This window comes from Gavia stellata, chromosome 6 (genome assembly GCF_030936135.1).
Source record: "Gavia stellata isolate bGavSte3 chromosome 6, bGavSte3.hap2, whole genome shotgun sequence".
Lineage (NCBI taxonomy): Eukaryota > Metazoa > Chordata > Aves > Gaviiformes > Gaviidae > Gavia > Gavia stellata.
This window is the reverse complement of record NC_082599.1, coordinates 20,809,642-20,835,353: the sequence shown is the minus strand read 5'-3', so window position 1 is coordinate 20,835,353 and position 25,712 is coordinate 20,809,642. Positions and strand designations below refer to the sequence as shown.

Here is a 25,712-nt window from a genome sequence, read left to right as displayed (position 1 = left end):
AGTCATTTATGTTAAGCATAGACAGTGCTTATGACAATATCTTAATGTATTGCTAAATTTCTCCAAAATATGCTTCCTCTGGTGATCCTGACATCGGGTCATACCAGTCTTTTCCTTTCGCTGATACTAATTCACTTGATGTAATCTAGAGTTAAGTGATCTTTCCTGCAGATAAACAGTATGTTTTGTAAGTTTTATTAGTTCATTTTTTTTGAGTTCGATTTATACATTACCATACAGTGTATGGTGTATTGTTTTTTTGGTATTGTTTGGTGTTTTGGTTTTTTTTTCTTTTCCCCCTAAGATCCAACATAAAAGTAACAGGTTTTACAAATATGTGGTCCATTTGGTTGTATTTTCTGCATTTGTCTTTCTAAAGATGATTTGTATTATCTTTAATATGAGTGGTAATTAAAAAGAATAATAAAACATCTGGAGATCATGATATTGCATGGTTTTTGCAGCATGCTTCCAGAAAAAGGAAATTGTATCCTTACTGTGGTACTAGAATTCTCTAATCAATAGAAATGGTAGATACATGAAAAAAAATTAACATATTTTATGTGACTATCAAAACACCTCTTAATGATAAGATCTCTCAAAAGAGGTTCCTGCCCACTGGGTCAAAGGTAAAATACCAACACGGATCACAGACTGTTCAAATGCTGAAATTACTCTGTTTTCCTTATCTCATAACTTAAGAAAAAGATACAAAAGGAGAAGCCAGCATATCCAGGACAAAAAGAAATCATTCTTAATAGAATATATTGCTCATCCTTGGGACTCATTGCCACAGGAAATTGCCAGCACTGGTAGATTTAGAAAGTGTGCTAAATGCATTCCTCAGTATGTTGTAGACAGAGAGGGGTTTGATATTGTGGTGTAAGATGTCAATGCAAAATAGTGACTTCCCGTCCAAAACCACTAAACTGTATTTGTGTCACAGCCACTTAAATTTAAGAGTCTTGCAAAATTAAAAATGTAAAAGAACCATGCTAGTAAAGGTTTTTTCATCTAAATTTTCTTGTTTGTCACTTAAAAGCTGTTTTAATTTCTTGTTACTTCTAGGCAAAATGGGTAAAAATCTAATTTTCCTCTCATTCAATATAACTGAGGATTTTTGGGGTGGGGGTGGGGGAGAGTAGCAAGGAGGAAGAATTTACAGCCAGAGGGAAAATTCCTTCTAACATGTGACTCAACTAGAAGAACAAAGGAATCATAGTTGCAAGTAATCTAGAATTTAGCCCAATTAAAATCTTTACTTCTTGTATTTTCCTCTTGCTTCAGTAAGGTTGTCTTCGCGTAGACTTATACAGGTAGTCTGAAAGGCAGTTGCATGATTTTACGCAGTGCTGCATGCTGAGACAACTGCATCAATGTTTCAGTCTAGCAATAAATGTTTTCTGCCTTCAAGCTGAAGCTTATTTAGCTTGGCTTATCTGGTGCTGCTGTAGCAACCATCAGTCTCCAGGCAACTGAGGCACACTGACCTCTTCGTTGAACTGAGTGTAGCACTACTTCAATTTAGCTGCCTGAGACAATAGTAATGGTGTTGAATGTGAAAAACGTGAAATTTTCTAGTCTGTATGTAGTGGAAAGAATAAATAAAAAATACTTAGATGAAACCGAATGTTTAGGTTTGACTTGAAAACGATTTCAAGTTTATATAGTGTATGCTTTGTTACAAGCTGCAAAGTTCATTGCTGAGGTAGTGCCCTTATAGGCCTTGTATAAAATGTTGAGAATCTTGCAAGGTTTTTTACACAGCAGTAATTCTGCTACTGTAGGTGTTTGTTTCTTCACTTAAATAGCAAAGACTATTGAGCTTTATCTAGAAAGTTAAAATGTCAATGTTTGTGAAGAAGTGGCTGATTCTTTATACTATTTTTTAAATTATAGATGATCTTGAAAGTAGTTACTTTTCTCTCAGATCAATTATTTGCCATATTATGAGTGTCTGGCTTTCTTTGGAATACTCATGTGAAGAAAATAGATTACTGTATGGGTATACTGGGTTTGTTTCCTAACCAAGTCATTCTTTCTGCTAGTCAATATGAGAGTGAAATTGTGATACCTCATATATAGGCTAATGTTCTTAAGGAAAACAGTTTCTTGGGTAAGATATTGCTTCCATTGTCTATGTAGAGCACATACAGGTTAAGTGCTATGAAGACAGAGGTAGATGGAAAGGATGGAGGAACAAACGTCAGGTAAAAGGGATTTGTGCCAAAATGATAGCTCTATTTTCAGTTAGGTTTGTGGATGAGGTGGAGGAATGCCAGGGTCTTCACTCTGTAAGGCCTCCTTTTAAAAAAGAAAAGAAAAAAAAAGAACAAAACCAAGCAACCAACCAAACAAGACCTCTTAATGAGGTAGCATTCCAGTAAGTTTTTGTACAAGTCTCTTTTTTGTGTCGAGTTTGTAAATAAATAGACTTTAATTGGTTAAAATTTGATATAATATCCAGCTTAGTTAACATGGAAGAGATGAGTAGACTGGTAGTACAGTTGAGGTTATAGCTTTTCCACATTATTGGAAGATAGGCCTTCTACCCATGTGGTTTTTAATGACTTGATGTGCCCTTGTTGTACACTGGGCAGAGGTATAAATTAGTTTCTGTAGGTGTGCCATTAATTTTTCATTTTGCCTTTCAAATCCCACTGTGTTTCCCAGTTGCATTCATTCATGCCCTTCTTGGAAAATATTTGAGTGCTGCTGTTTGAAGGTTAGATGGTTTCATTTAATTGAAGGATTTATTTGTACATTTAATCAAAACAATTGATTCTCAAAGACAGTATTTGATCATTTGCTTGTTCGTAAGTAAGAGTCTTCATTACACATACAAGTTCAAAGTATTTATTTTTGCCTGTAACATAAAAAGTACTAATGATGTGAATAATGTATCCATAGTATTCATGTCACACATACAGTTTTCCTGACATATTTTAATTATAATTTGTATATTTGTAATTAATGCTCTTTTTGATTGAAAAGTTGCTTTTTTCTTCTAAGATATCACAAACCCTTTTCCTGATTTCATTTTAACTTTTCCAGCCTCCTAATTAAGCTTTTCAGTTAATTCTTTTATTTCAGCCAGTTAGTGAAAACATTTATTGTAAGATTGCACCTTGATTATCTGTTTTAAAAGAACCCTAAACTTTAAGGACTTCAAAGTGCTTGGATGGTAATGGTGGCAGTATGGGATGGGTTATCTTTTCAATCCCAGTATTGCTTTTGTAGAATGAATGCATAAAAGACTACAGTGGATGTTTGGGGTTGGTTCACATTGGTGATGTATGTGTGATAGCAGATGAGGCGAGGTTAGCTGTAAAAAGTGCACTTTCCACTTTCAGTTATCAATTGTGCTGTAGGTTGTTTTAGTCAAGAAGTTGATATAGTTTGCTTGAAAATTAATTATGTTCAACTTACAACTGTGAAAGCCAAAATACAAATTAAGAAGGTGTAAATGAAAGTATCAGTGTAGTTAAAATATGTAAGTAGCGTTTATCATGCTGCATTTTAATATTATTTTGTGTTGTGCTAGTTGTTTTGAAAAGTCATATGATGATTTTCAGAAGAAATGTGGAAACAGTATCTTATTAACAATTTTCTGTGTTGTCCTCAATTCCATCTGTGTTTCTTGGCATATAGGAAAATAAACAAGAATTTGGATTTATTTTTTTTAAATGGAAACAAGGTCTAAATAAGATTTCTAAGTAAATTCTGTATTTGTGGCGAAAATGTTCAAGAGTTGTGTTGTAGCAAGTGATGCATGAAAAGCTGTTGATGTGGCAGAACTTCCTCTTGGGCTTCCTAGAAATTTGGTTGTATTGCTGCAGTTAACTGCAGTCTGACCACCCTCCGTGGGTGTGTATTGCCATCCCAGATTAACACCTAACAAAATTCAGAGAAGGCAAGTGATTATATGCAGCAGTGGTTCTCCCACATCTCTTAAATGAAGTTAAGGATAGTACCAGAAGTACTGAAAGAATAAAGGAAGCAATAGCACATTCTTCCCATTGCATTGAATACCCAAGAAAAGCCAACTGTTATATGCTCCCTGTAGCGTAATTGGCCTTAAAAATTCCAGGGATAAAAATCACTTTTCTTCATTTGTCCAAGTTAAGCTAGGAAACATAAGGCCAGGTTGCTTTTGCTGCTGTCACTTGATAGGCAGCTCTTTTCATTTCTTAAGAAAAGCAATTAATTTATCTATATTCTCATTTTTTGATTATCATTATGTACATAGCATTAATATGTTTGAGTATCTAAGCTCATTTAATTCCAATGCAGGTTTTAATTTTGATGTTTTTCTCAGTAGTACATGGTTCAGATAAACATTGCTTGCCATTGACCAAAATACATCAGTTTAAGATGACTTCTAGATGAAGTAAGCTGATGTTAATATTTGGTCTTTATGAAGCTAGACAATTGCATAGAAAGCATTAGTAACATCTTCTCAGAAGTGTAGCAGAATAGCTTGCAGAAAATTTATCTTTAAACTTCATCTGCTTAAAATTTTTTTACACACTTTTCAGTAGTAGTTGGCCATAAGAAGTAGTTGTTGGGGCTATCTAGTGTTCTTGATTTCTTTACTTCATGTTAATAGGAATAAGGGGTAGTTTTGCGCTTTCTATCACAGCATTGTGCTGTGATGAAGAACCCAGTATGATTGGTAAATGGTATAACCCCAACCACATTAATCTGGTACTCATATTTCAAGGGATGGAGACAGTGCAGGAGCAATGATATGGTTGGTTTTTGTTTTTTGTTTGGGGTTTTTTTTTTTTTTTAAACAAGAAATAAAAATAACCTTTGAAATGATTGTTGACAAATAGGTGCTGGCTGAAGTAGGCAATTAGGTGATCTGTCACTAATTGTAAAGCATCATCATAATATAACGCAAAGCTACAATATAGCAATGACTATTTTTAAAGCAGAGGGGGAAAGGGATGTTGATTGGATGTAAACTGATTAAGAAGCCGTCTTGGAATGGGTTGTTCCAGCCATCCTTGTTGTCCTATCATGAGAGGAGGAGAGTTCAGTAATGGTTTAACTACAATTAAATCCCTCCCCTTTCTTTATGGAAACTCAACTGTAGGCATTTCAGCATTAGCCTAAACAATGGTTTTGAATATGTTAAGCCCCTAACAATTAGGGAGCAGTTTGGGGCATTGAATAATGTGGAATGATGCAATTGAACCTGACAGCTTCAACAGTCAGCCTACTCATGGGACCCAAAAGTTGTTCACACTTGGTTTCATCTCTCATCACACGCTGAGTATTAAAACCTTACTGGTGTGGAGCTGAGACAGACATGAGGCCTGTTATCAGAAAATATTTCATAGCATAAAACTTGAAAGGGACAGGGGAATAGGCATGCTCAAAGGTTCTCAAATTTTTGAGACCTAATCTAATTGTATACAGCTAAGTATTGTCTCATTTTTCTCCCCTTTGGTTTTTTTGCTTAAAGAACATGTAACTTCTGAAATGAAGAAACTGTTTTCCCTGGAAATTTAAGTACATGTCTAGTTATGAATGCAAATAGTTGTCAACTTGGGAAACTTTATAGTCATACTGTTACAGTAAAATACCATTTTGGAGTGATGCAAACAAATATAAAACTATATTAAATATTTCAGAGGATATTTATATATACGAGTTACATTTAGTTAACTTGCAGGTCCAGTTCTTTAATTAGAAGAATATAGTTGCACTTTCTCTCTTGCTGTAGAGGAGGTGTTTTTAAGCATCAATCAAATATCAATCATTTATTCTTACTGCACTCAGGCATTCCGTGAGTTACAGCGTATCTTCCTTCTGTGCTGCTCTGCTACTTATTGCTTTACTGATTTATTGAACATGCCATAAATGAAAGCAGTGCATTATATACCTCTAGATGGGTTTAGATCCTTCTGTTAAAATCTTTTCAGGAAAATTTGCTGCCTTTTCAAAATAAACACTTAGCAGTCTCTTTATTTTATTAGTTCGTTTTGATCATGTATTGTGTTGACTGTTTAAATAGAATCAGTTGAAGTAAAGAATACTACAGCTTTAAAAGTTCTGCATTTTAGAACATGTTTCAGTCCTGTGACCTTAATATGTATTGACAGGATGATTGCGCATTTTTAATAAATGCTTGCTACAGCTTGTTTCGACTGTGAGTGAAACATGAAGCTCCTATTTCACCTTTAAATAATGTAGCACTCCTCCACCTCCTCTACTTTCCTGTCAGATGAAGTCATCACATACATAATAAAACTTCACAAATCGTTATTCTTGTCATTTTCCATTGCCATTTAAAAAAAGTATTTTAAAAGTTTTTTTATTTACCTCCAGCTTACTTGAACAATTTTACTAATGTAATTTTTTTCTTTGAGAGTTGCATGGGATACATGATGGCACTAGAACTTTTATAGTTCCGACTTGTTGTAGGACACCTTTACTATTATTTTAAAGTATAAACAGGGGTTAAGTTTAGGGTGAACCACCACTTGTGAAAAAACTCAAGTTCTTAGATATTGTTTAAATCATGCTAAGTCTTTTGATCTGTTATATCAACCCACTTAGCAAACATTGTTTAATTCCTTTGATGTCTTTTGTTTTGTGATGTGATGGTTACTCAACAGACTTTTGCAACTCCTTTCAAGATACTTAGATACTTTTAGAAAGTTCTTAAAGCTATTTGGGCATGCTTCAGTCAAATAAACATGTATTCTCCTTGCTGATTATAGCTGCCCTGCCATCATAAATTAATATATAGTTGCTATTGCACAGTTTTAAGCAGCCTTGCAGTGAATTACACAGAGTGAGAGTAAGTATAGCAGCTTCTGTGTAAAATATGAGCAGTATGCTTACTAGAATTAAGAGAAATCTTTTATAGAAATACTCTAAAACTAACCAGAAATAAGACCTGGTGTTTGTAGTTTAAAAAAAAGCAGAAACTATATTAGTAGAATTCATAATCTCAACCAATTTATTTAAATAAAGTATATATATTTTTTTATTTTGCTAGTCTTGTCTCTTGGATATGGAAGCAAATAATGGTTGAATCTTGTAATATTCCATTCTATAAGGTTTCTTCAGTGAAAGAATTTGATAAAAAACTACATTGTTTTTGAAGTTTGTTTTGTTTTTGAGAGGAAAACAGCTGAAGGTTGCTAGTGAACAATAATCGTTGAGTTGGAATCATGCTATAGGTGCTTATTAAGGAAAATAGCAGGAGCTGTGCAGTATTGCTGCCTTCACCAGTGTGTGTCACAGTACTAATAGGTACTGTATTTCTGGAAGCTGTTATACCTGAGTAGGTGGAAATACCTGCATTACTTTTAAGACTTACAACTAATTCAGATTAATTCTACTAAAGACATAGAATTCTTTAAAAAAAAGAAATAGCCAGATTTGAAGTGGAACTGTGGTTCTGTGTCTAGCAATCTTGCACATGCCTTTAAACTGAAAAGTGAAAAAAAATTATCATTGTATGTAATTACTTGTGGCTTTTTCTAACTTTGACAGTAGAAAAATGTAAGTATCAGGCACGATTTCTCACCAGTATATAGTAAATAAAGCATCATTGAAAACAGTTGTGTGAATTCATAAAAGTCCATTCATCAAGTTTAATATGTTGGCTGAAAGCCAAAACTTAATGGTAGTGTGTGATTCTTTCCAGAGACATAGTTTATACTCTGCAATATTTTGCTGTAATAACCAGTATGTTTCCCCGTCTCTTGTGTGCAGTTACACATGTCAAAATGTCCCACAAATTGAGTTCCTTACTGTTCACCTTCTTTTTTCATTTTTTTTAAAAAAAGTTTCCTTTGTAAAGTTTGTTTACATTTTCTTAAAAGATTCATTTTAAAACCAGTGATCACATAGGTTTTGTATCTATGTCACCACCACCCCCCACTCCCCCCAAATATTGCAATCCTGTCTTTGTTCTGAAATAATTTTTTTTTTTTATCGGGTAGGAAAATGCCTTTTTAATAAGCAGCCATGCCTTTTTTTCTTTGATTGCCTGTCTCTGCAACTCAGCATTTGACGCAAATCTTTTCTTCGAAAGGGAAAAAGCATAAACAGCCAAGGAAGAAGGTATTTTTATTGCGTTGGATTATGCAAGATTTTGGCCAGCCTCCTTAGCTTCATCTGTTTAAGGGTTCATTTTCGCTTGTTTGGCACAAGTCCCAGCAGAGACCTTCAGAATTGTGGTTAGCAACATGAATGAACACAAACTTTGGGAGCTCTTCAATAAGTAGAGCTGGCCAACTGCCAAAAATACAGTCCCTTATATGGGGTCAGGGCAAAGCTGTGATTCGGCGAGCCCCCTATTGTATAGAAAACATACTTGTAATGGCTGTTTGCGTTCTTTAAAATAAAAACAAAACAAAACAAAAAAACACCAGGCTTCCAAGTCTATCAAAATAGGAAGTAACAAAATAGTGTGCAGGTTTTACTAATGACCGAGTCGAGCAAAGGAAATATGGCTCTGTGTAGTTAAACTATAGAGCTGAAACTTGGACCTTTTGACCTCCACAGCCGGCTTGTGATGTAAGGAACCCAAGCATTTGTGAGACATCTGTTGTCTACCTGCCCTTATTTTGTAAATGGTTTAATAAGATTAAATAATTAGTAGGATAACCACATGGTCGCCATGCTACTAAGTCCTAGCATTGAGTGCATACTTCAGGATTGCAAGGAAGTCTACCCATCCTGCTACATGGTGGTTGTTTTAAAATGCTATTTAGGTATTTTTAAGATTTGCTGCAGTAATTTTTTTATTAGAAGGGCTTTTTTATTAACAGATCTTACCAACGACAAGTAAAACACACTTGAAAACCTGATATATTTTCAAAGCACTGCAGTTCTATTTCTATACTCGCAAATGGAAAATAATATTTTTTCTTCTAAATACAGCACTTTCTAAAAACATTTAACTTAAAAAAAAAAATTGTGCATTAGGAAGGCTTCTTTAAAATATATTTAGCATTTGTCCCCCCTTTAAAAAAAAGAATTCAAGTTTTAACTGGTTTCTTGCAGGCAAGCACCCTACCTGGATCTTCTCTCAGTCTGCCTCCATCCCACATGTACGGCAATAGGCTGAATCCAAATTCAGCAATGGCAGCATTTATAGCTCAGTCTGAAAACAGCCAAGCAGGTAAGCTTCCCACTGCTGGTGACAAAGGTGCAACTTTACAGACTTAAGTATTTTTAAAAAGATTGTTACATTTTATTTTTGAACTCTGCTCAGCATTTAGTTATTAAATGTGTATAAAGTTGTTACGTGTTGGAAGTAAATTCTCAGTTGTCCTGCAGAACAGCATGGGTTTTCTCTCTGTGTGGTTTTTTTTTTTCGGTGTCTGAAATGTAAATGTTTAAGCAGAGCCATCAGCAGGCAGGAATGCAACAATGTCTCCTGTGACTTCGGTGATTGATGTGTTCAGTTTGGAGCTCTTTGCAAGGAGAGTAACACAGCTCTGGGTTTTGTCGGGAATAGTTTAAACCTTTATTTGCATAATTCATGAAATTGCATTACACACAACTTCGTGTGAAAGAGATCCCGTTAGAGAACTTCTGCAGCATTTAATAATCTTGTGAATATTTACCGATTGGCATTTTGTACCGTTGGCTCTCCTCTACAGTTTTAATGAGCCGCTGGCTTTGCTTTGTTTCATTCCCTCCGTAAGGATTTGTTGACATGTCGTAGTAGTCATGCCTGTTTGGGGGAAGGGAACGAGTTTAGCAGTTTACCAAGAATGGATCAGTCATGTCTTTGCCCTCCGAGAGGTCGGAGGTCGCTTGACTCAGAATAGGGGGAGGGCAACCTTGAAGTGGGCAGATAGGGTTATTTTATTGAGAGGCCATAGGGAAAATAACCCTTTTGAGTCCTTCCAAGCAAAACGTTTTCGTATATTTAATGAGGCCTTTTTTGTTTGTTTTACTACCTTTTTAGCAAGGGACTTTCCTATGCTTCTGCTTATAAATAGGAATTAGTGAATTATACGCTTTCATAAAGTTTTCAGTAAATTTGCAGAATAATGTGGGCTTGTTAGATGGCAGCGGTAAGTTTAATACGTTGTATATTTTATGAGTTGTTTTGGGATGCAAAGTGTTAAAAAAATACAGAGCATCAGGATTTGCTGTGATAAGCATACAGATTAGCTGTCCACAGCTGTGATTCATTACTTTCACCGTAGAAATTAAAAGTGGCTGAGGGGAGGGTACTGCAAATGCAAACCACGCTTCTGTGCTGTAAAACTGAAAGGAATGAAAGAAGTGAACATAATCCATGGCCTGGTACAGCCTCAGAAATGTGTAAGGACAACACCTTACATGCTACAGTTCAGCAATCTTAAACTAGTTACGTATTCACTCTTCAGCGGTAACTACAGATAGAAGTTGAGAGTTAAGGTATTTTTAAAATATCTACATCAGCTTTAAAATTCTTATCTAAGAAGAGTCGATTTATCAGCTGTGAAATATTTACACTGCAGATCAAGATCTTGGAGATAATAGCCGCAGCCTTGTTGGCAGAGGAGGTTCACCCAGAGGAAGTCTCTCACCACGGTAAGCATTATTTACATTGGAGAGTGCAGGCAGAGGAAATGTTTTAAGATTTGGAAACTTCATTGTCTTTTGACTAGTAATACATAAGTGTTTTAAAAGCCTGTATATGTGTGTGTATATATACGCATATACATACATTTATTTTTATTTCGATATAGCCATCTTAAAAAAACCCCTAATGTGTCCAGATAGCTAAAAATGTGCTGAAATTTACTTTTATATCAGCTGAAATTAGGTTTACAAGTGAAGGACTTTACTTAAGAAATGGAGACTTGCTTTAGAGTGATTTTATCTATCATTTAATCCACATATACTACTTATCTCCTCATATTTGTTACTATAATCATATTTTTTGTCATACGTGCAAAAATCCCAAAATCCTGTAGGCTTAAAGACTACAGCGATCACAGGAATAAGATGGTCTGAGAAGTAACATATCAGTAAAAATTTCAAACAAATATTTTCTTCCCTTTCCCTCACCACTTCAAAATACACAACAATTCTCTGTTGAAAAAAAGTGCTTTTTTGTGCTGCTGCAATTCACCTCTAGCACAGAAGTTTGTCATAAAAATTCTGCTGGAATTGCATCAAATTGTTCTAAAATACTTGCTGTTAAAATTTCAATATTGTGCTTTAAATACTTAAGTAATATTTTCTGTGTATTTTAAGTGAATCTTTGTTTTTAAAGGGCTTTATTTTCCATACTGGGTCCCATATGAATTAGATGTTATAGTGTTATTACTGTATTTTTTTACTTAGGGACTAACCATGGGGATTTTGTCTTGAAAAGGATTTTATGATAGCTAAAAAACGCTGGTTACACAGATACAGCATTGTGACAATGAATTTGATTGTTACAGCATGTGTTTATTACAGTAATTTATAATAAATATCTCAAAATTAGATAATGTAATGTACATGCCTGGTGTTGTTGATCTCGTATTATATTCCTTAATTAATCAAAAGACTTCTTGTCGAATGGGGTGAGAATATCCATTATAATACTTAGGTGTTATTACCTAGTCATGAAATGCCTTTTAAGCTTTCCAATATGTGTTGCTTCTAAAAGAATAAATAGAGAATTTACAAATTAGTTTAGACTGTGTTCTCAGTATAAAGAAATACATTTACATTAGCATATAAATCTTTATTATAAATAAGGAACATGTGTGTGTATATATACAGACAAGTAAGCTAGGAGAATTTTGCAAAGGGTAATGCTCAACAATTAGGAAATTCCAGACTTTTGATTATATGTGAAGTAGTCCTCTTATGCTTAAGTGTTGTGGTAATCACAAGGTGTAATGCCTTCTTAGTTAATATTCAAAGGCCTGGTCTTCGTACAGTTTGCAGTAGGCCATAGTTGTGTCCAGGCTGTCTTTAGGTCGAATATGTGGGAAGCTAAACTTAAATATGATGCTTCTACAAAGTGTATGTTCAGGGTATCTATAGTCCAGCACTTACAACATGGTCAAATTTCAGCTGGTTTTGGTGGGGATGGCAAAGGAGAACTGCATGATACAAAGGCTGCCTCCGTCCACAATTGCAGAGCTTCCTTCAGCGTATGGAAGCTCTATCACTTCACAGAGAGCAGATAGCATTTGCCTGGCTGTAGAGTTGTTCAAAAACAAGCCAAAAAGGGGCAGGGGGTGGGGGCAGGTAGGGAGAAACCACTGCTGTAGTTCCAAAATTGAAAGATGGAAAAACTTAGTCTGAAATACTTAGCATGGAAAAAATTTAGAAAAGTTACCCATTCAATTAAGTTCAGTAGTCAGCAAATTTCATCCCTGGTTTGTGCGATAAGAAAGATCACACGTACGTTGATGTTTCTAAAATGTGTGGATAACTTCCCACCTTCCCCAGTTAAATAAATAAGTAACTCTGATTACTTAAAATATGGTTTATAGTGAATAAAAAGCTAACTTCAAAAATCTGTTCTCTGAAAACTTCGCAACTCTGAACGTTACCTGCTTTGTTAAAATTATTTTTCTGCAAGTTCTGATTCTCTTCCCTTTGAAGCTTATGAGATTCATAAATAACACACTTCTACAAAAGAACCATGTAATTTTCAAACAGTTCCTTAAAATAAAAACACTTGCAGAAACAATTGTTTGCTGTTGATGACTCAGCTGATTGCAGCTCTTAGGAGAAGACATATGTGACTCAGGAGCTGTATGGTCATTTCAATTTCATATTGTTATATCTTTGTACCCCTATATAACCACAGTGTTTGATGTTTAAGCTGTCATATTTAAAGTTTTAATATATATGAGAAATATAAATATATCTGATATATGTGAGCTGTTTCCATTTTGCAAAGGAATTGCTGCTTTTCCCAAGGTAGCACTTAAACTTTTTTATCCCATATTTAACATGTTTTTAAATCTAAGGTTATGTAATACCTGCATTGAGATATGTAGGTATGCCTATGTCTAAATTCAGTATTCCTTACAATTAATACTATAAGAGTATGAATAACTGTACCCCAAACTTAAACAAAAAACAGTTGTGAAAGTGAGCAAGGTATGAAACATGAAACAAGGGATTCCCATCACAGTGACAGCATCGGACCTGCGCATACAGCACATTTATAATTCTATTGGAAACTATGATCAAATACTATGTGGAATAAGGATTCAACCCTAGTATGCAGGAAGCATATCATGTCTAATGGATGAGGTAGGGGTTCAGCTGGAAGAGGATGGATTGACTAATGTTGCGATACATGGAAATCTAGATTTTTTTTTTTTTTTTTTTTCTCTACAGGCTTCCAGTGTAGGATTACAGAGGTTATACAGTCATGTATTGCTTTGTTTCTACCTTTGTGAAATTGATAGGAAACAGTCCTAAGCCCAACAAGAATTTTGTTGGTGATTTATAATTCAAATGGCACAATCTGTTAGCGTAGTGTTAGGTGCCCTTCAGAAGCATGCGTACAGAGACTGAAGTTGCGGGGGGGTGGGGTGGGGGTGTTGTGTGGTGGTTTTCTGTATTTGTTTTCCGGTTTTAGTTTTGTCTTGTTGTTTTTGTTGTGTGGGGTTTTTTTTATTAAAGTGTGTTGTTTGTGTGGGGTGTAGTACATCTGATCAGAATGTTTCCACATAAACCTTCCTTCTTATCGCTTCTGCACATCATGTAAACTACTAGTTTTAAGGCTGGTTTTGCCATGTCTGTGCTGAACTGTTAAATGTTGTTGAGTTGTCATCTCGTCAAAAAACACTATCTTGGTCATCCATTTATCAGGGCTTTTTGTTTTAACAAGTGTTTTTCTTCTTTCATTTTGTATGCAAAAGAAGAGTTATTTATAAATACTTACAGAGCTCTTAAGTCACCTACTTAAAACCTTTTCTCGTAAAAATCACTTTGCTCTGGTGCCTACAAAATGCTTGACAGTCATTAGGTAGCTAATGTACTGTGACTACTGCTTATTACGCTAATCATAATTAACACACTGATTTCCTGAGCCCTGTATGTTGTCCTGTTCTGGGACTGTGGTGGTTTTGTTGGTAAAGCTTGCACTACAAGTAGAACAGTATGGCTGTGATCCTGTGATGGCACCAATAGTTATTTCTTACAGCAATAATTAGTGTATAAGAATCTGAATCTGAGCTCACTGGAGTTGATTTAACAAAACAAAACAAACAAACAAAACCACCAACCAACTTTTAGTGGTTATTACTTACAGCAATAATTAATGTATAAGAATCTGAATCTGAGCTCACTGGAGTTGATTTAAAAAAACCAAAACAAACAAACAAAACCACCAACCAACTTTTAGTGGGCTTTGGTGTTGGTCCTGTATGAGGTATGGGGCCATGCATACATGAGGCCAGAATCCTGAGTCAGAAATATGCTGAGCATCTGGTTTTGCTCACAGGTTAAATTTTGCCCCATCCAATGCCAAAGAAGCCTTCTCCAGGACCTGAGGGGTACCCAGGTTTCTTAGTGGCTGTGTGCTGAATATTTAATTTTCTCCTGAATGAGAAAAGACATGTGGTAAAGGGGTTATTCTTTGAACTATGTGTGATCATGAGTAAAAAATGAAGTATATTAAGTGTGCACAGGACAGGCAGAGGATAACTTTAACTTCCATTGCGGCCCTTGTGAAATAATATTTTCACGTAGTCCCTCAAAATCTGGTTTTACATGATTGATTTCAGAACAAGTTACTCAGTGGAATTCTATATGGCCTTTCTATGTGGAAGTACCATTACTGTGCTGGTTTTAATACATTGTTTTTATTGTCCCAGTTTTCTCTGGGAAAGGTTTGAAGTTTCATTTGTTTGTTTGTTTGGGGTTTTTTGTGGGTGTGGTTTTCTTGGGTTTTTTTTTTGAGACAGGTGCTCTGTGTATCCATATACAGTGGTTTCCTGCTGTAGAAGTATGTGTCGTATAATTTAATATTGTTTGTCAGTTAGGTATTATGTTAGTCTGTATGCCTGAAGAGGTTATGTGCTTTCTCAGTATAAATTCTCATGCTGTGAAATATCATATCTTTCTTTTATTAAAGCCTTGGCAGTGAGAACCAGGAGTTCTTAGTGATTTTGATGAATTAACTTAGTCTTAGAAGTGTAAGATATGTAGGTGCTAAGGACTGATAACAGGTAAGAAACTTCAACAGCCTTTTACTAACACGTTTCCTTCCATCCTTTTCTTTAAACAATAAATTGCAATAATTTCAACAGATCCCCTGTAAGCAGCTTGCAGATTCGCTACGATCAATCAGGGAACAGTTGTGGGGAAAATTTGCCCCCAGTAGCAGCCAGCATAGAACAGCTTCTGGAGAGGCAATGGAGTGAAGGACAGCAGTTTTTATTAGAGCAAGGCACCCCTAGTGACAGTAAGTACCCACATTCTGTTTATTACTGCTTTTGTTAACCATGTTATTCAGAACTGCCATTCAGTGCTTGTCCAAGAATTTTTAAAAAACTTATTTTCTGCTGTGAATAGAAATCTAACTGTAGTGTATAATTGTAACATAGTTCTTAACGCAGCACATGTCTTCAGTAGGTTACAAAAGAGTTCTCTATAATTATCTACATTTTTATGGATGGGGAAATTGTGTCATGCAAGAGGAAGTGACTTGCAGATCCAGCTGGTCGGTTGCAGAGTTTAGAAATGAATTCTGGACTCTTAGATCCACTACTGTAAATAGTATAGCATAGTTCCCCAGTTTGCTTTATATTGTGTGATATAAATTGGCATAATAATTTTTTATTATTCTATTTTACATTTTTTAATTCTAAACTGTCTACTTCCGTTACTGTTTTAAAAAATTACTTACAAATGTTAGGCAGGTCTCCTACTGGGCTTTCATATCTTTATTATGTTCTGTGTTTCTCACGAAATTCTCAAAGCAAGCAAATCATTATTTTCTCAAGTTATGTTTAATAGAGTGGAATAGTCCAAGAATGAATACGTTAAAAGCGTAAGTGATGAGTAGATCACTTGGATCTCCATATTCAACAATATATCAGTATCAAAGACAATGATTGAATACCTTTTAAAAATATTTTTTAATACTAGGTTAGGATTTGTGTTATATTTTGTTGACCGTATTATTGTTCTCATTGCTAGTGTAAAGTGGTATCTGGTTGGTATTTTTATGAATGGTATCCTGACAAAAATGCTAATTGTGAGGAAATTCATGCAGGGATAATCCTTTAAACATGATAGCTGGAGGACAGGTTTAGCTAAGTCTTATTGCATCTCATTTGGGCTCACTGAGGGTTCCTTTGTATGTTCTTGAAGAGGAGGGATAAAAGCTAAATCCTTGGGAAATGACCAGATGTGCCTATACCAGTAGACTTATGTCTGTAGTAGGCCCAGAGGTCATGTTAAACAAATACAATTTAGAATTAAAAAAAAAAAAAAAGGCTATCCCTGTGGCTTTACAGTCACACTCTAGTACTGGTTGGGAAATCCAAGTTCTGAAACCAAATCAGAGTTTGAGAAAACCGTGCTTGGTAAAAATCAGGTTAGTACAGAAGATGATGCCCTTTTTCTGTAAAAAAAGGGGTGGTAACTGCAGTGCTCACACAGTGCTCCCTGCTGGGTGATTTGTAGATCGCTGCTCAAAGCAAAGGAGAGCTCCTGCTCACAAGGTGTGTCACGGTAACTTCATGCTGGATGACACTTTTTTCATTGTTTCTGTAAGTTTGTCATTCACTGTACAGGGCATTAAAGCAGAAAGACTCCCTTTTCACAAACTTGCTTGTTTTTACATAAATGTTGTTGGTTGGCTGTATTGTTAGTTGAATGCATATTTGTCAAACTTTTTCTGTTTTGATACTATTTAGACTTTCTAATACTGCAGCTGAAATAGACTTTTCGCAACTATGCAATTAACCTGGGCTACTAAAATAATACTATTTTTATATTCTGGTTTGGGGATACGTTATCATGTACTGCTGTTTGCTTAAAATGAATGTCAGCCTTAATGATGCGACTTTATCTGTGTTTGAGCCAGGGTGTAGATATATTGCAAAATTACTATCACATGCTACGTACTTTTTTCTGCCCTTCAAATTACACAAAATTGATCCTAAACCTTTTCACTTAAATTCAGATTTCTGTAATGTATCTCTCAGTAATAATTTTATTTATATTTTCACACAGGACTTAATGTTATTCTTAAATTGTAATACAGAAGTTTAAAAAATGAAGATATTATTCATTGTTTGAATGTGGTTGTGAAAGGTAACATGCATTTTTACCTTAGTTTTAGGAATGCTTAAATCATTACACCAACTTCAGGTTGAAAATAGACGGTTAGAAGAACAGATAAAGAATCTGACGGCGAAGAAGGAGCGGCTTCAGCTACTCAATGCACAGCTTTCAGTGCCCTTTCCAACAATAACTTCAAATCCTAGCCCTTCTCATCAAGTACATGCCTTTCCGGTACAAGCAGGTAAGTAGAGGAGAGTATTAAAGTGTCAAAGTAATTTGAACATGTTTTTATATGAAATACCTATCTCATCCATGTATGCCATTGCTGGGAGATGCATGTACGTGTAGGATGAATATAGACTAAGTAATTTTTGGTGTGTTCAAATGTTTAAAAGTCAATTGGAAGATTTATGTGAACCATTACTGCTTGTTTCAGTGCAGTTTCTTTTTTACTTCAGGCTGGAGCACATCTGCTTGAATCTATTGATTCACCAATTATTTAGTTAATATTTTACTAATCAGCAATCATTTTAAGGTTGACTTCACATTTTCTATGTTTACCTTTGACATTATTTTGAAATAATTATTCTGAATCTTTTTACATGTTACAGAAATTTAACCACTGTGTGTTTTTTGAAATAATTACTTTAGCACCTAGCACTGATTCCTTGAACAGCAGTAAAAGCCCTCATCTGGGAAACAGTTTTTTACCGGACAATTCTCTTCCTGTATTAAATCAGGTAATTTTTATTTGTTTCTTCCAAACTTAAACTTGTTACAAGTTAACTCATCATAGTCCTTGCATTGTGCTGTTAGGTGAAATTTTATGCAGCTGATGGGGTTTTGTTGTTTGTTTTTACACTAGGAGATAACCTCCAGCGGACAAAGCACCAGCAGTTCATCAGCTCTTTCCACTCCACCACCTGCTGGGCAGAGTCCAGCTCAGCAAGGCTCAGGAGTCACAGGAGTTCAACAGGTCAATGGTGTGACAGTGGGGGCACTGGCTAGTGGTATGCAGACTGTAACCTCCACCATTCCTGCAGTGCCTGGTGTGGGTGGAATAATTGGAGCACTGCCAGCCAGCCAGCTGGCAATCAACGGAATTGTAGGGGCTTTAAACGGGGTAATTCAGACCCCAGCAACAATATCACAGAACCCTTCTCCTCTCACTCATGCAACTGTGCCACCAAATGCAACGCATCCTCTGCCAACCACATTAAATAACAGGTAAGAATCTGCTGATTTCATGTCTTTCCTGATAGTGCCTGCTCTTCTTCAGTTTAGCTATATTTTTTTAACTGTTTTATACAAAAGGTACTGTTTCTTCCCTAGCCTGTAATTGTCAAACTAGGTTCTGCTCCTGATCTGTGAATGGAAGTAAGACGACATTTAATGGAAGCACAAATAGTCAAGTTAAAGAAAAGATGTTTTCTGTTTAGCTTTTGGGAATCTAGTCTCCATTTACTCCTGTTTTTTAATCAAGTCACATTCCCAAACAAATGTAATTATGTAAATGTGCTTCAGCTCTTTTTTTTTAGTTCAGAAAACAATATTCTTTGTCCTGCCAATTGTTCTTTCAGGATTAAAGGAGCACTGGAAAAGCTACCATTTGTTGCAGTAAGAAGCGGGAAGGGGGAGGAGGAGAACAGTTATACAGTCATGTAATTAAAGATGTAATAGGCATAACTAACCAGAGTAGTAATACAATTGCATGGTGTTTTCAGTTCTCTGCATCTGACTCCAGAGACAACAAAATTAGTTTTTCAAGTGATGTTCCTAAGGATTTCTAAATGCATAAAACAATCCCTTGCTTGAGTATTTGTAACAGCCCTTCCCCAAAACCAGGTATCCGCAGTAGCATAAACTGCTGCTGCTTGAGCTGCAAGGCAAATGGGTAACAAAAGGAGACAGCTGCTTTCCAGGAAGGGGAGTAGACTGCTTGGTCTGGAAGTATTTTGGGATAGAGCAGAACCTGGGCCAACTCATTCTCCCCACTCTTCTTCCCCCACCCGTTGTATTGTCCTTCACTTAGGAAGGAGAGCTACAGTTCTATGTAGAAAGAAATGCCTGCAAATAGGGAGTGGATTACTTGTCTTTAAATAGAGTTTATTTTTGGAGATCATGGTGGATTACCCACCAAAAAAAGGTGCATGTGATTGGAATGATGCAAGGGATGCCTGGTTTTGTAGCTTCTTTTTCCAGTTTCTTTCCTCAGTGTTCGTTTGACAGCTCCTGAATGTTTGTGTACAGTATCATTGTGTGGTATTGCTTCAACAGGCTTATAAAACCTGGTATTTCCAAGTGTATCCTGTTGTTTTGGTGTGCTATTATGTTTTTACTGAGGAGGTTATATTTTTCATAGTTCATGTCATATATAAACATAACATTTCATAGGTTAAACAAAAGACATTTCGTTAACAAAAACTTATCATCTTTACTGAAGACTGAAAACTTACCTTCTTTACGCAAGAATTTTGTGTTACTCTGCCTGAAAGTGTGAGGAGGAGAGAGAAATACTAGAAAAAATCAGTAATATTAACGCGTTGTATAATGCTTTCCACTTTCAGGTAATGCCAAACTATACCAGTCATGCTGCTGTTTTCTCATATGATTTTGTTTAATACACAGATTATTTATTTCTGACTCTTTATATTGCAGAAGTCCTTTTGCCTTTTTTTAAATTTTATTTTATTATATATTCATCTTCAGTGCTCTTGAGTGTGTAGCCTAGTAGTAGACTACTCCAGTTCATGTAGAATACTGCAACTAGTATCCTGTTCATTAGCTCTCATTCTAACTTCTGGCATAGTCTGGAATACTCCAATGATTCCCTATTTTCTGCTACACCAAGCTTATGATGTACAACTCTGCCAGCATTTCCATTTTTCTATTTCTATTCTTGCATGATCTCTTTTTGCACTGCTCCCTCAATAATACTGACTTAAAATTAATGTTTATTTCAAATTTAAAAGTGCATGTTTCACATGATTCTCTGCTTTATTGAGCTCATCCAGATGATTTGCTGGGCCCCCTTCCTTTTGAGGTGTTTCACAATTGCCCCCATTTTCTGTGAGTTTTCAGTATTTCTAATATTTAGAGGAAAAAAGTTCAGGCCGAGCAAGCACTAATGCTATTTAGTGCTAATACAATTTTAGCAATGACACGTACGTTCCTCATTCCTGTTTCTTCCATTACAAATGCTTCAGTGAAAATTATGAAGAAACTTTTCTGTTACAGGAACTAAGTTGTGAAGAGGCCCTGGGATGACTTTGAATGAAGGGGGGGGAAAGAAAAAATATAAAAGTATTTTCCACTGGTTGAGATTATTGGTTCTGAAACTATATGGGACATAGTTTGTTCCCGCCACTCTTGAGTTCAATGCTGTTTTAGTGGCAACTAGTTGACTATGTCTTTTAATGTCAGATTCCTCTAGGCATCACTACTCTTTGAACTGCGTAAGTGGGAGGGTTAAATGGTAACAAGCACAGGCAGGCGTGGAGGTTTGCTACCATGCTATTGCGAGCTCTCTGAACCTCATTAGGTCGCATGGTGGTGATCAAGTTTGGAGCTGGCTTAAATCAGTATTCCCAAGGTGACAGAAAGTCACATGAGAACTCAGCCCTACTTTCTAACTTCTTTGTATTTTTCTATAATTAAAAGACTTCCCAGATGTTCCTGTAAGTTGCTAATTACAGTAACTTCCGAAGCTTCAGAATCTGTTTAGACGGTTTCATGTGAAAAATAGCTATTCACTAATACATGAAGACTTCTTTATGCATATTGTCCTTATTCACATGAGCTCTTTAACTGTGGGACACAGGGAGGTGGGAAAACACTGATTTGCACACTGCTGTTTGAGAGAGTTTTAAATTGTAGGTAAAAGACCCTAAATTCATTTGGTAGAGAAAAATACTTGATCCTTTTCTGGGAAAAAGATGGCTTAATACAGATTGCTAGCAACCAAGAGATTAAGTGATTTGAGGAAAAAGATAGGATTGTTTCTTTACATTCTCACAACCAGAGGAGACTGTAGGATGGAGAACTTCAAACTGATCATATACCTTTTAATGAGAAGCTAAAAAGGATTAAATTTACATTGCAAGCTGATCTGGTTTAGAGAAAGCTCTGTGGTGAAATTCAGTGAACTGCCTCTTCTGGGAAGCTCAGGAGCTGCAGCATTTTGTCTTCTGCAGTTAGGTTTTGTTTCTAGACACTTGGATCTCAGCTGCTGGCTGAGGGTGTTTTCTTTCAAGTGCCAATGTAGAGCAAGAGAGGAAGACAGAGTGGATAAAGAGAAGGGAGAACAACAGCAGAAAAAAGAAGTGCAAAGGGAAAACATGACAATAGGAAAAAAGAAAGAATGAGATAAAAGAATGAAAAAACAGTGGAGAAGATTCATTCCAGTGTAGACGAATACAGAAAAAGTGAAGTAAAAAGAAAAGGAGGAAATAATGGTAATATTAGTCAAACTGAAGGTACTTATTTTTTTGCAGTTGTTACAAATATTTTTGATACAATTGAATTCAAAGCTGTTTGAAGGAATTTCAGCTAATCAATGAGTGTCATCATTTGAAAGTCAAACATATACACAGTTCTAGCTTATGTTAGGCCTGAGTTTTCCTGTTGTAGCTCAGGAGGAAAATCTGGGAGTTTCTTTGGATGGGTGAAGTGTCATCTCTGCTTTCATCAACAATCAAAACAAATATTGCTAGAAGTTATTGGGGAATAAATAGAATGGTGTTACTCATTTTGTGTTCTGTCACTATAAGTCCCTGGTGTGTGCGCACCTGGAATATTATGTGCAGTTCTGATTATGCAGTTTCAGAAAAGGTTATAATAAAAGGAAAAAAAACAGTACAGCAAGAATAATCAGAGGCAAAATGGCTTGCACAGGACAAAGTCAGTAGAATTGACATCTTGGCTAGGGAAAAAGAGGTTTAAGAACCAGGAGAGTGGTAGAGATGATAGTAATGGATGTCGTGAAGTAGATGATGGGAAATATTAAGTGCAGCCCAGCACGTGTTTCCCATAGCATTGAGGCCATCCAATGAAGTATGAAACAAATTTTATGTGTTGCTTGCCCTGTCCTAGCAGCAGAGAATGGTGATGCTATGGGTATTTTCATACTGGCTGGTTAATACAAAGTAAATCTCAACTGAGCCAGGCTACAGTATGCTAGCTACTGTAGAAAGGCAAGAAAAATACTGTGTCCTGAAGAGCTAAATGGTTATAGCCTAACTGTGTGGATTTGTGGCTGATTTAAGTTAATTTAATTCCTTACTACCAATCACAACTAGCGATCCTGTCGTCCTGTTGGTCATCCTACACACCCCTTTCTTGCTGGTACTAGTGCTTGTGCATTCACACAATAACCTCATTTACATTAATAGATAATCTTTCAGTGTGTTTTATATTGGCTTAGGTTTCAGCTCCATTCCCACCGAGATGCAGCTTATTGTGCAAGAGCTAGTGCAAGGGGAGGGGACAGGACTGTACAGCTGAAAGGGAAATACTTAACCTTTCAATAGCAGGGTAAACCTATCATGAAACTACACCTTAATAATTCCGTGGGTGTTTTAAACTAGTAAAAGCTAACACTGGTACCGAAAGAGTAAATCCAGCTGTTTTCCTGGTATTCCGTTCCAAAACCTCCTTTGTTCATGCTGTTGGTCTTGCAGTGAACTGGCACATAGCTGAAGAAACCCTTTATTTCCAGGCCAGTTGTCAGCTGGATCAGTTCCCTGCCCAATTTCCTGGGAGATGTTATGTAGGCATGAAAATAGGGAGTGGGAGCTAAGCAGTAGGCAAGTGCAGAGGCAGCCTGCTTCATTCGATGGCAGCATCAGCTGGCCCACTTCAAGGCTGAATGTGTTTGCTAAATTACAGGCAAGGTATAGGCAATAGTGATAGATTTGAATATAGCAAAAGATGAGAATTAGAAGGAAACCAAGGCAAAGTAAATGCTGGTTAACTAAGTATTAAAGGTTGGCAAGAGCTGTCTTATAAAATCTGGCCTTTCTGTGTAAAGTAGTTGAAAAAATGTAGAAATGGTAATTATTACCTGAGTTTAAAATAATGTGCACATGGTAGACTTACGTTACAGGCAAGATGTTGCTGTTGCTCAGCATAAATGAGAGTGGGGGTGGTAATGTCTAGGTATGTATCAAAAAATGCAACCAGACAGACAGACAGTTTAATATTTGACAGTATGCAATCAAAATGCTAAACAGGAACTGTCTGTTTATATACGTCTTTTCTTTGTTTCAATGGAAAGCTGAAGTAAAAAGTTCTATACTTTCATATAAACTACAGTATTACCCTGTCAAACCCTACAGTGCCTCGGGACTAGGATTACTTCCTGACCAACAGAGACAACTTCTTCTCCATCAGCAGCACCAGCAATTCCAGCAATTACTAAGTACCCAGCAACTCACATCAGTAAGTTTTCCAGTTAATTATGATTTATTCTTCTATTGTATTCTAAGGCATGGATAAACTCCTCAGCCTAATATAAATACTAGAAATGGGTTTAACTTGGTATTACAGGTTTTGATAATCTTTTAGTTTTTCAGTTGCTTCAACCTTTTTGGGTGATAGTCGTCCTAAATTACATTATATTATTGGGCTGCGTGTATTGCTAGACGAATCATTCCCTGGTGCCTCAGTCCCATTTTGTCCCATGTAGACATGGTGGCTTCTCTCTCTCGGCATCAGCTGTGGGTAGCAGAGTTTGGGACCAGGTATAGATTCTAAGAATGTCTTAAGCTATTCTCTGATTCCACTAGGAGTCTAGCAAAGGATTCTTGGTATCATCTCGTGAGCTGTCTTTGCTCTGCCTTGCAGTATTCATATAGGCCATTAGGTAACCAGTTTAACTATTTGTATTGCTAATTATGTAGTTCCCGTACTTTGACAAACATGGTTTGATATTCTTCTCAGGTATGTTTCTTCTGATAGAGGCCTGCCGAAGCCAGCAGGCTTAGTGGAACTTCTGCTGAGCTACTGATTTCAGGAAACTTTATAGGTGCTTTCTTCCCTTTTGCACAGTCCTGAGGAACTTCATTAGTGTAACCTAAATTAGCTGTGATTAGGTTAAGGGTTGCACTGACTGAAGATGTGGATAAGCAAGAACCGAGGGAGGAGCTGTTTTTCAGTGACTAATTCTTGATATTTTTTTTTTTTCCCCTCCTCCCTCTCCTCATATTACTCAAGGAACAACATCAGGCCCTTTTGTATCAATTAGTACAGCAACAACATCACCACCACCAACACCATCAGTCTGAAGTACAGCAATTGCAGATTACTGGAGGAGCACAGATACCCATAAACAACTTACTTTCAGGCACACAGGCCTCACCACTTAACGCAGCTACTACCAACCCATTTCTTACAATTCATGGAGATAACGCAGCTCAGAAGGTGACAGTAAGTATACTTCTCACCTCGTTTTCAATGTAGTACCTCCATGAGGTAACTAAAAGATAAGAAGCAAGTTACGTGCCTGTGTTCACAACTCAAGGATGGTGGATTTTTTCTTTATTTTATTTTTCTTGAGCCTTGGGCTGCACTTAATGAGGTTCAGAACTCCGTGAACTTGTACTCACTTACACCTAACCTGTCTGCTGCACACTCCTGCTTCCCTGGAACACACCACCAATCCAGTGACTCTTGCCTTCTTCTTGTAATGACAACTGCAGCCCTAGTCCTCCTCACCCCACTTTCTTCCCCAGCTTTGTGTCCACTATTTTGTAGGTCATTCCTTTTATCAGCTTACTTAAAGAGTTTGTCCTGGCCAGGCCTCAGGCACTGTGGAGCTGCAGAGCTTAGTTGATGACTTGAGAGATGAGGACCCCGTTGCTGGGAAGGTGAAATACGTATTAGGAGAATGGGCTATGTGTATCTTGGTTCTGGCATGGAAAGGTGAGGCTGAGCAACTCCTTTGCTTGATAAAGTAATAAAACCTTTCCTAGACAGATAAGGAAACAAGATACATTTTTCTGGCAAAGATGTTCCATTGTCTTCAGCATTTGCCTGTAACCTCCATCCCCAAGACAGGAATTCTTTCTTCAAGGTGTCAGAGAATAGACTTCATTCTCTAAGGGTCATGCAATTAAGAGAGGATGAAGGGAAGGAGCATGTGGAACTTGTGAAAACAAAGGATGAGTAGAGCAGGAAGACAAAGTTCCAGTATTCCTTGGAGAAGACATCAAGTGGCAGTGCTAGTGAAATAGGGAAGCTTGTCTGCAACAGCAGGTGGGAAGAGTTTGGGGCTAGATACTGGTCCCCTCTCTGCTCCCTACCCCCAAAGCCTCCAGCTACTTTAGGGGCACAGTGGTGGAGAAGGACTCAGGCAGCTGGGCTTTTGTGGTACTTCCCAAACATAAAGTGAGACATAAAACATAAATGATGAATTTTCAAGAGTTTTCCTGGAAGCAGCTACCTTCTATTCAAAAATACGAGCGTTTACTTTTATTAAGCTTTAC

At 36.5% G+C, this 25,712-nt stretch overlaps 1 protein-coding gene across 2 annotated transcripts in view; it reads left to right on the top strand.

The window, feature by feature from the left end:
* Positions 1 to 25,712, top strand: part of MLLT10 (MLLT10 histone lysine methyltransferase DOT1L cofactor) — a 131,521-nt gene that overhangs the window by 103,391 nt on the left and 2,418 nt on the right. For both annotated transcript variants that reach the window (XM_059818389.1, XM_059818390.1), the window contains 8 exons: positions 9,034 to 9,151; positions 10,488 to 10,560; positions 15,246 to 15,400; positions 17,282 to 17,470; positions 17,881 to 17,969; positions 18,095 to 18,456; positions 23,565 to 23,667; positions 24,442 to 24,654. In XM_059818389.1, the coding sequence (XP_059674372.1) occupies positions 9,034 to 9,151; positions 10,488 to 10,560; positions 15,246 to 15,400; positions 17,282 to 17,470; positions 17,881 to 17,969; positions 18,095 to 18,456; positions 23,565 to 23,667; positions 24,442 to 24,654 (1,302 nt within the window). The remainder of the gene's footprint in view (positions 1 to 9,033; positions 9,152 to 10,487; positions 10,561 to 15,245; positions 15,401 to 17,281; positions 17,471 to 17,880; positions 17,970 to 18,094; positions 18,457 to 23,564; positions 23,668 to 24,441; positions 24,655 to 25,712) is intronic.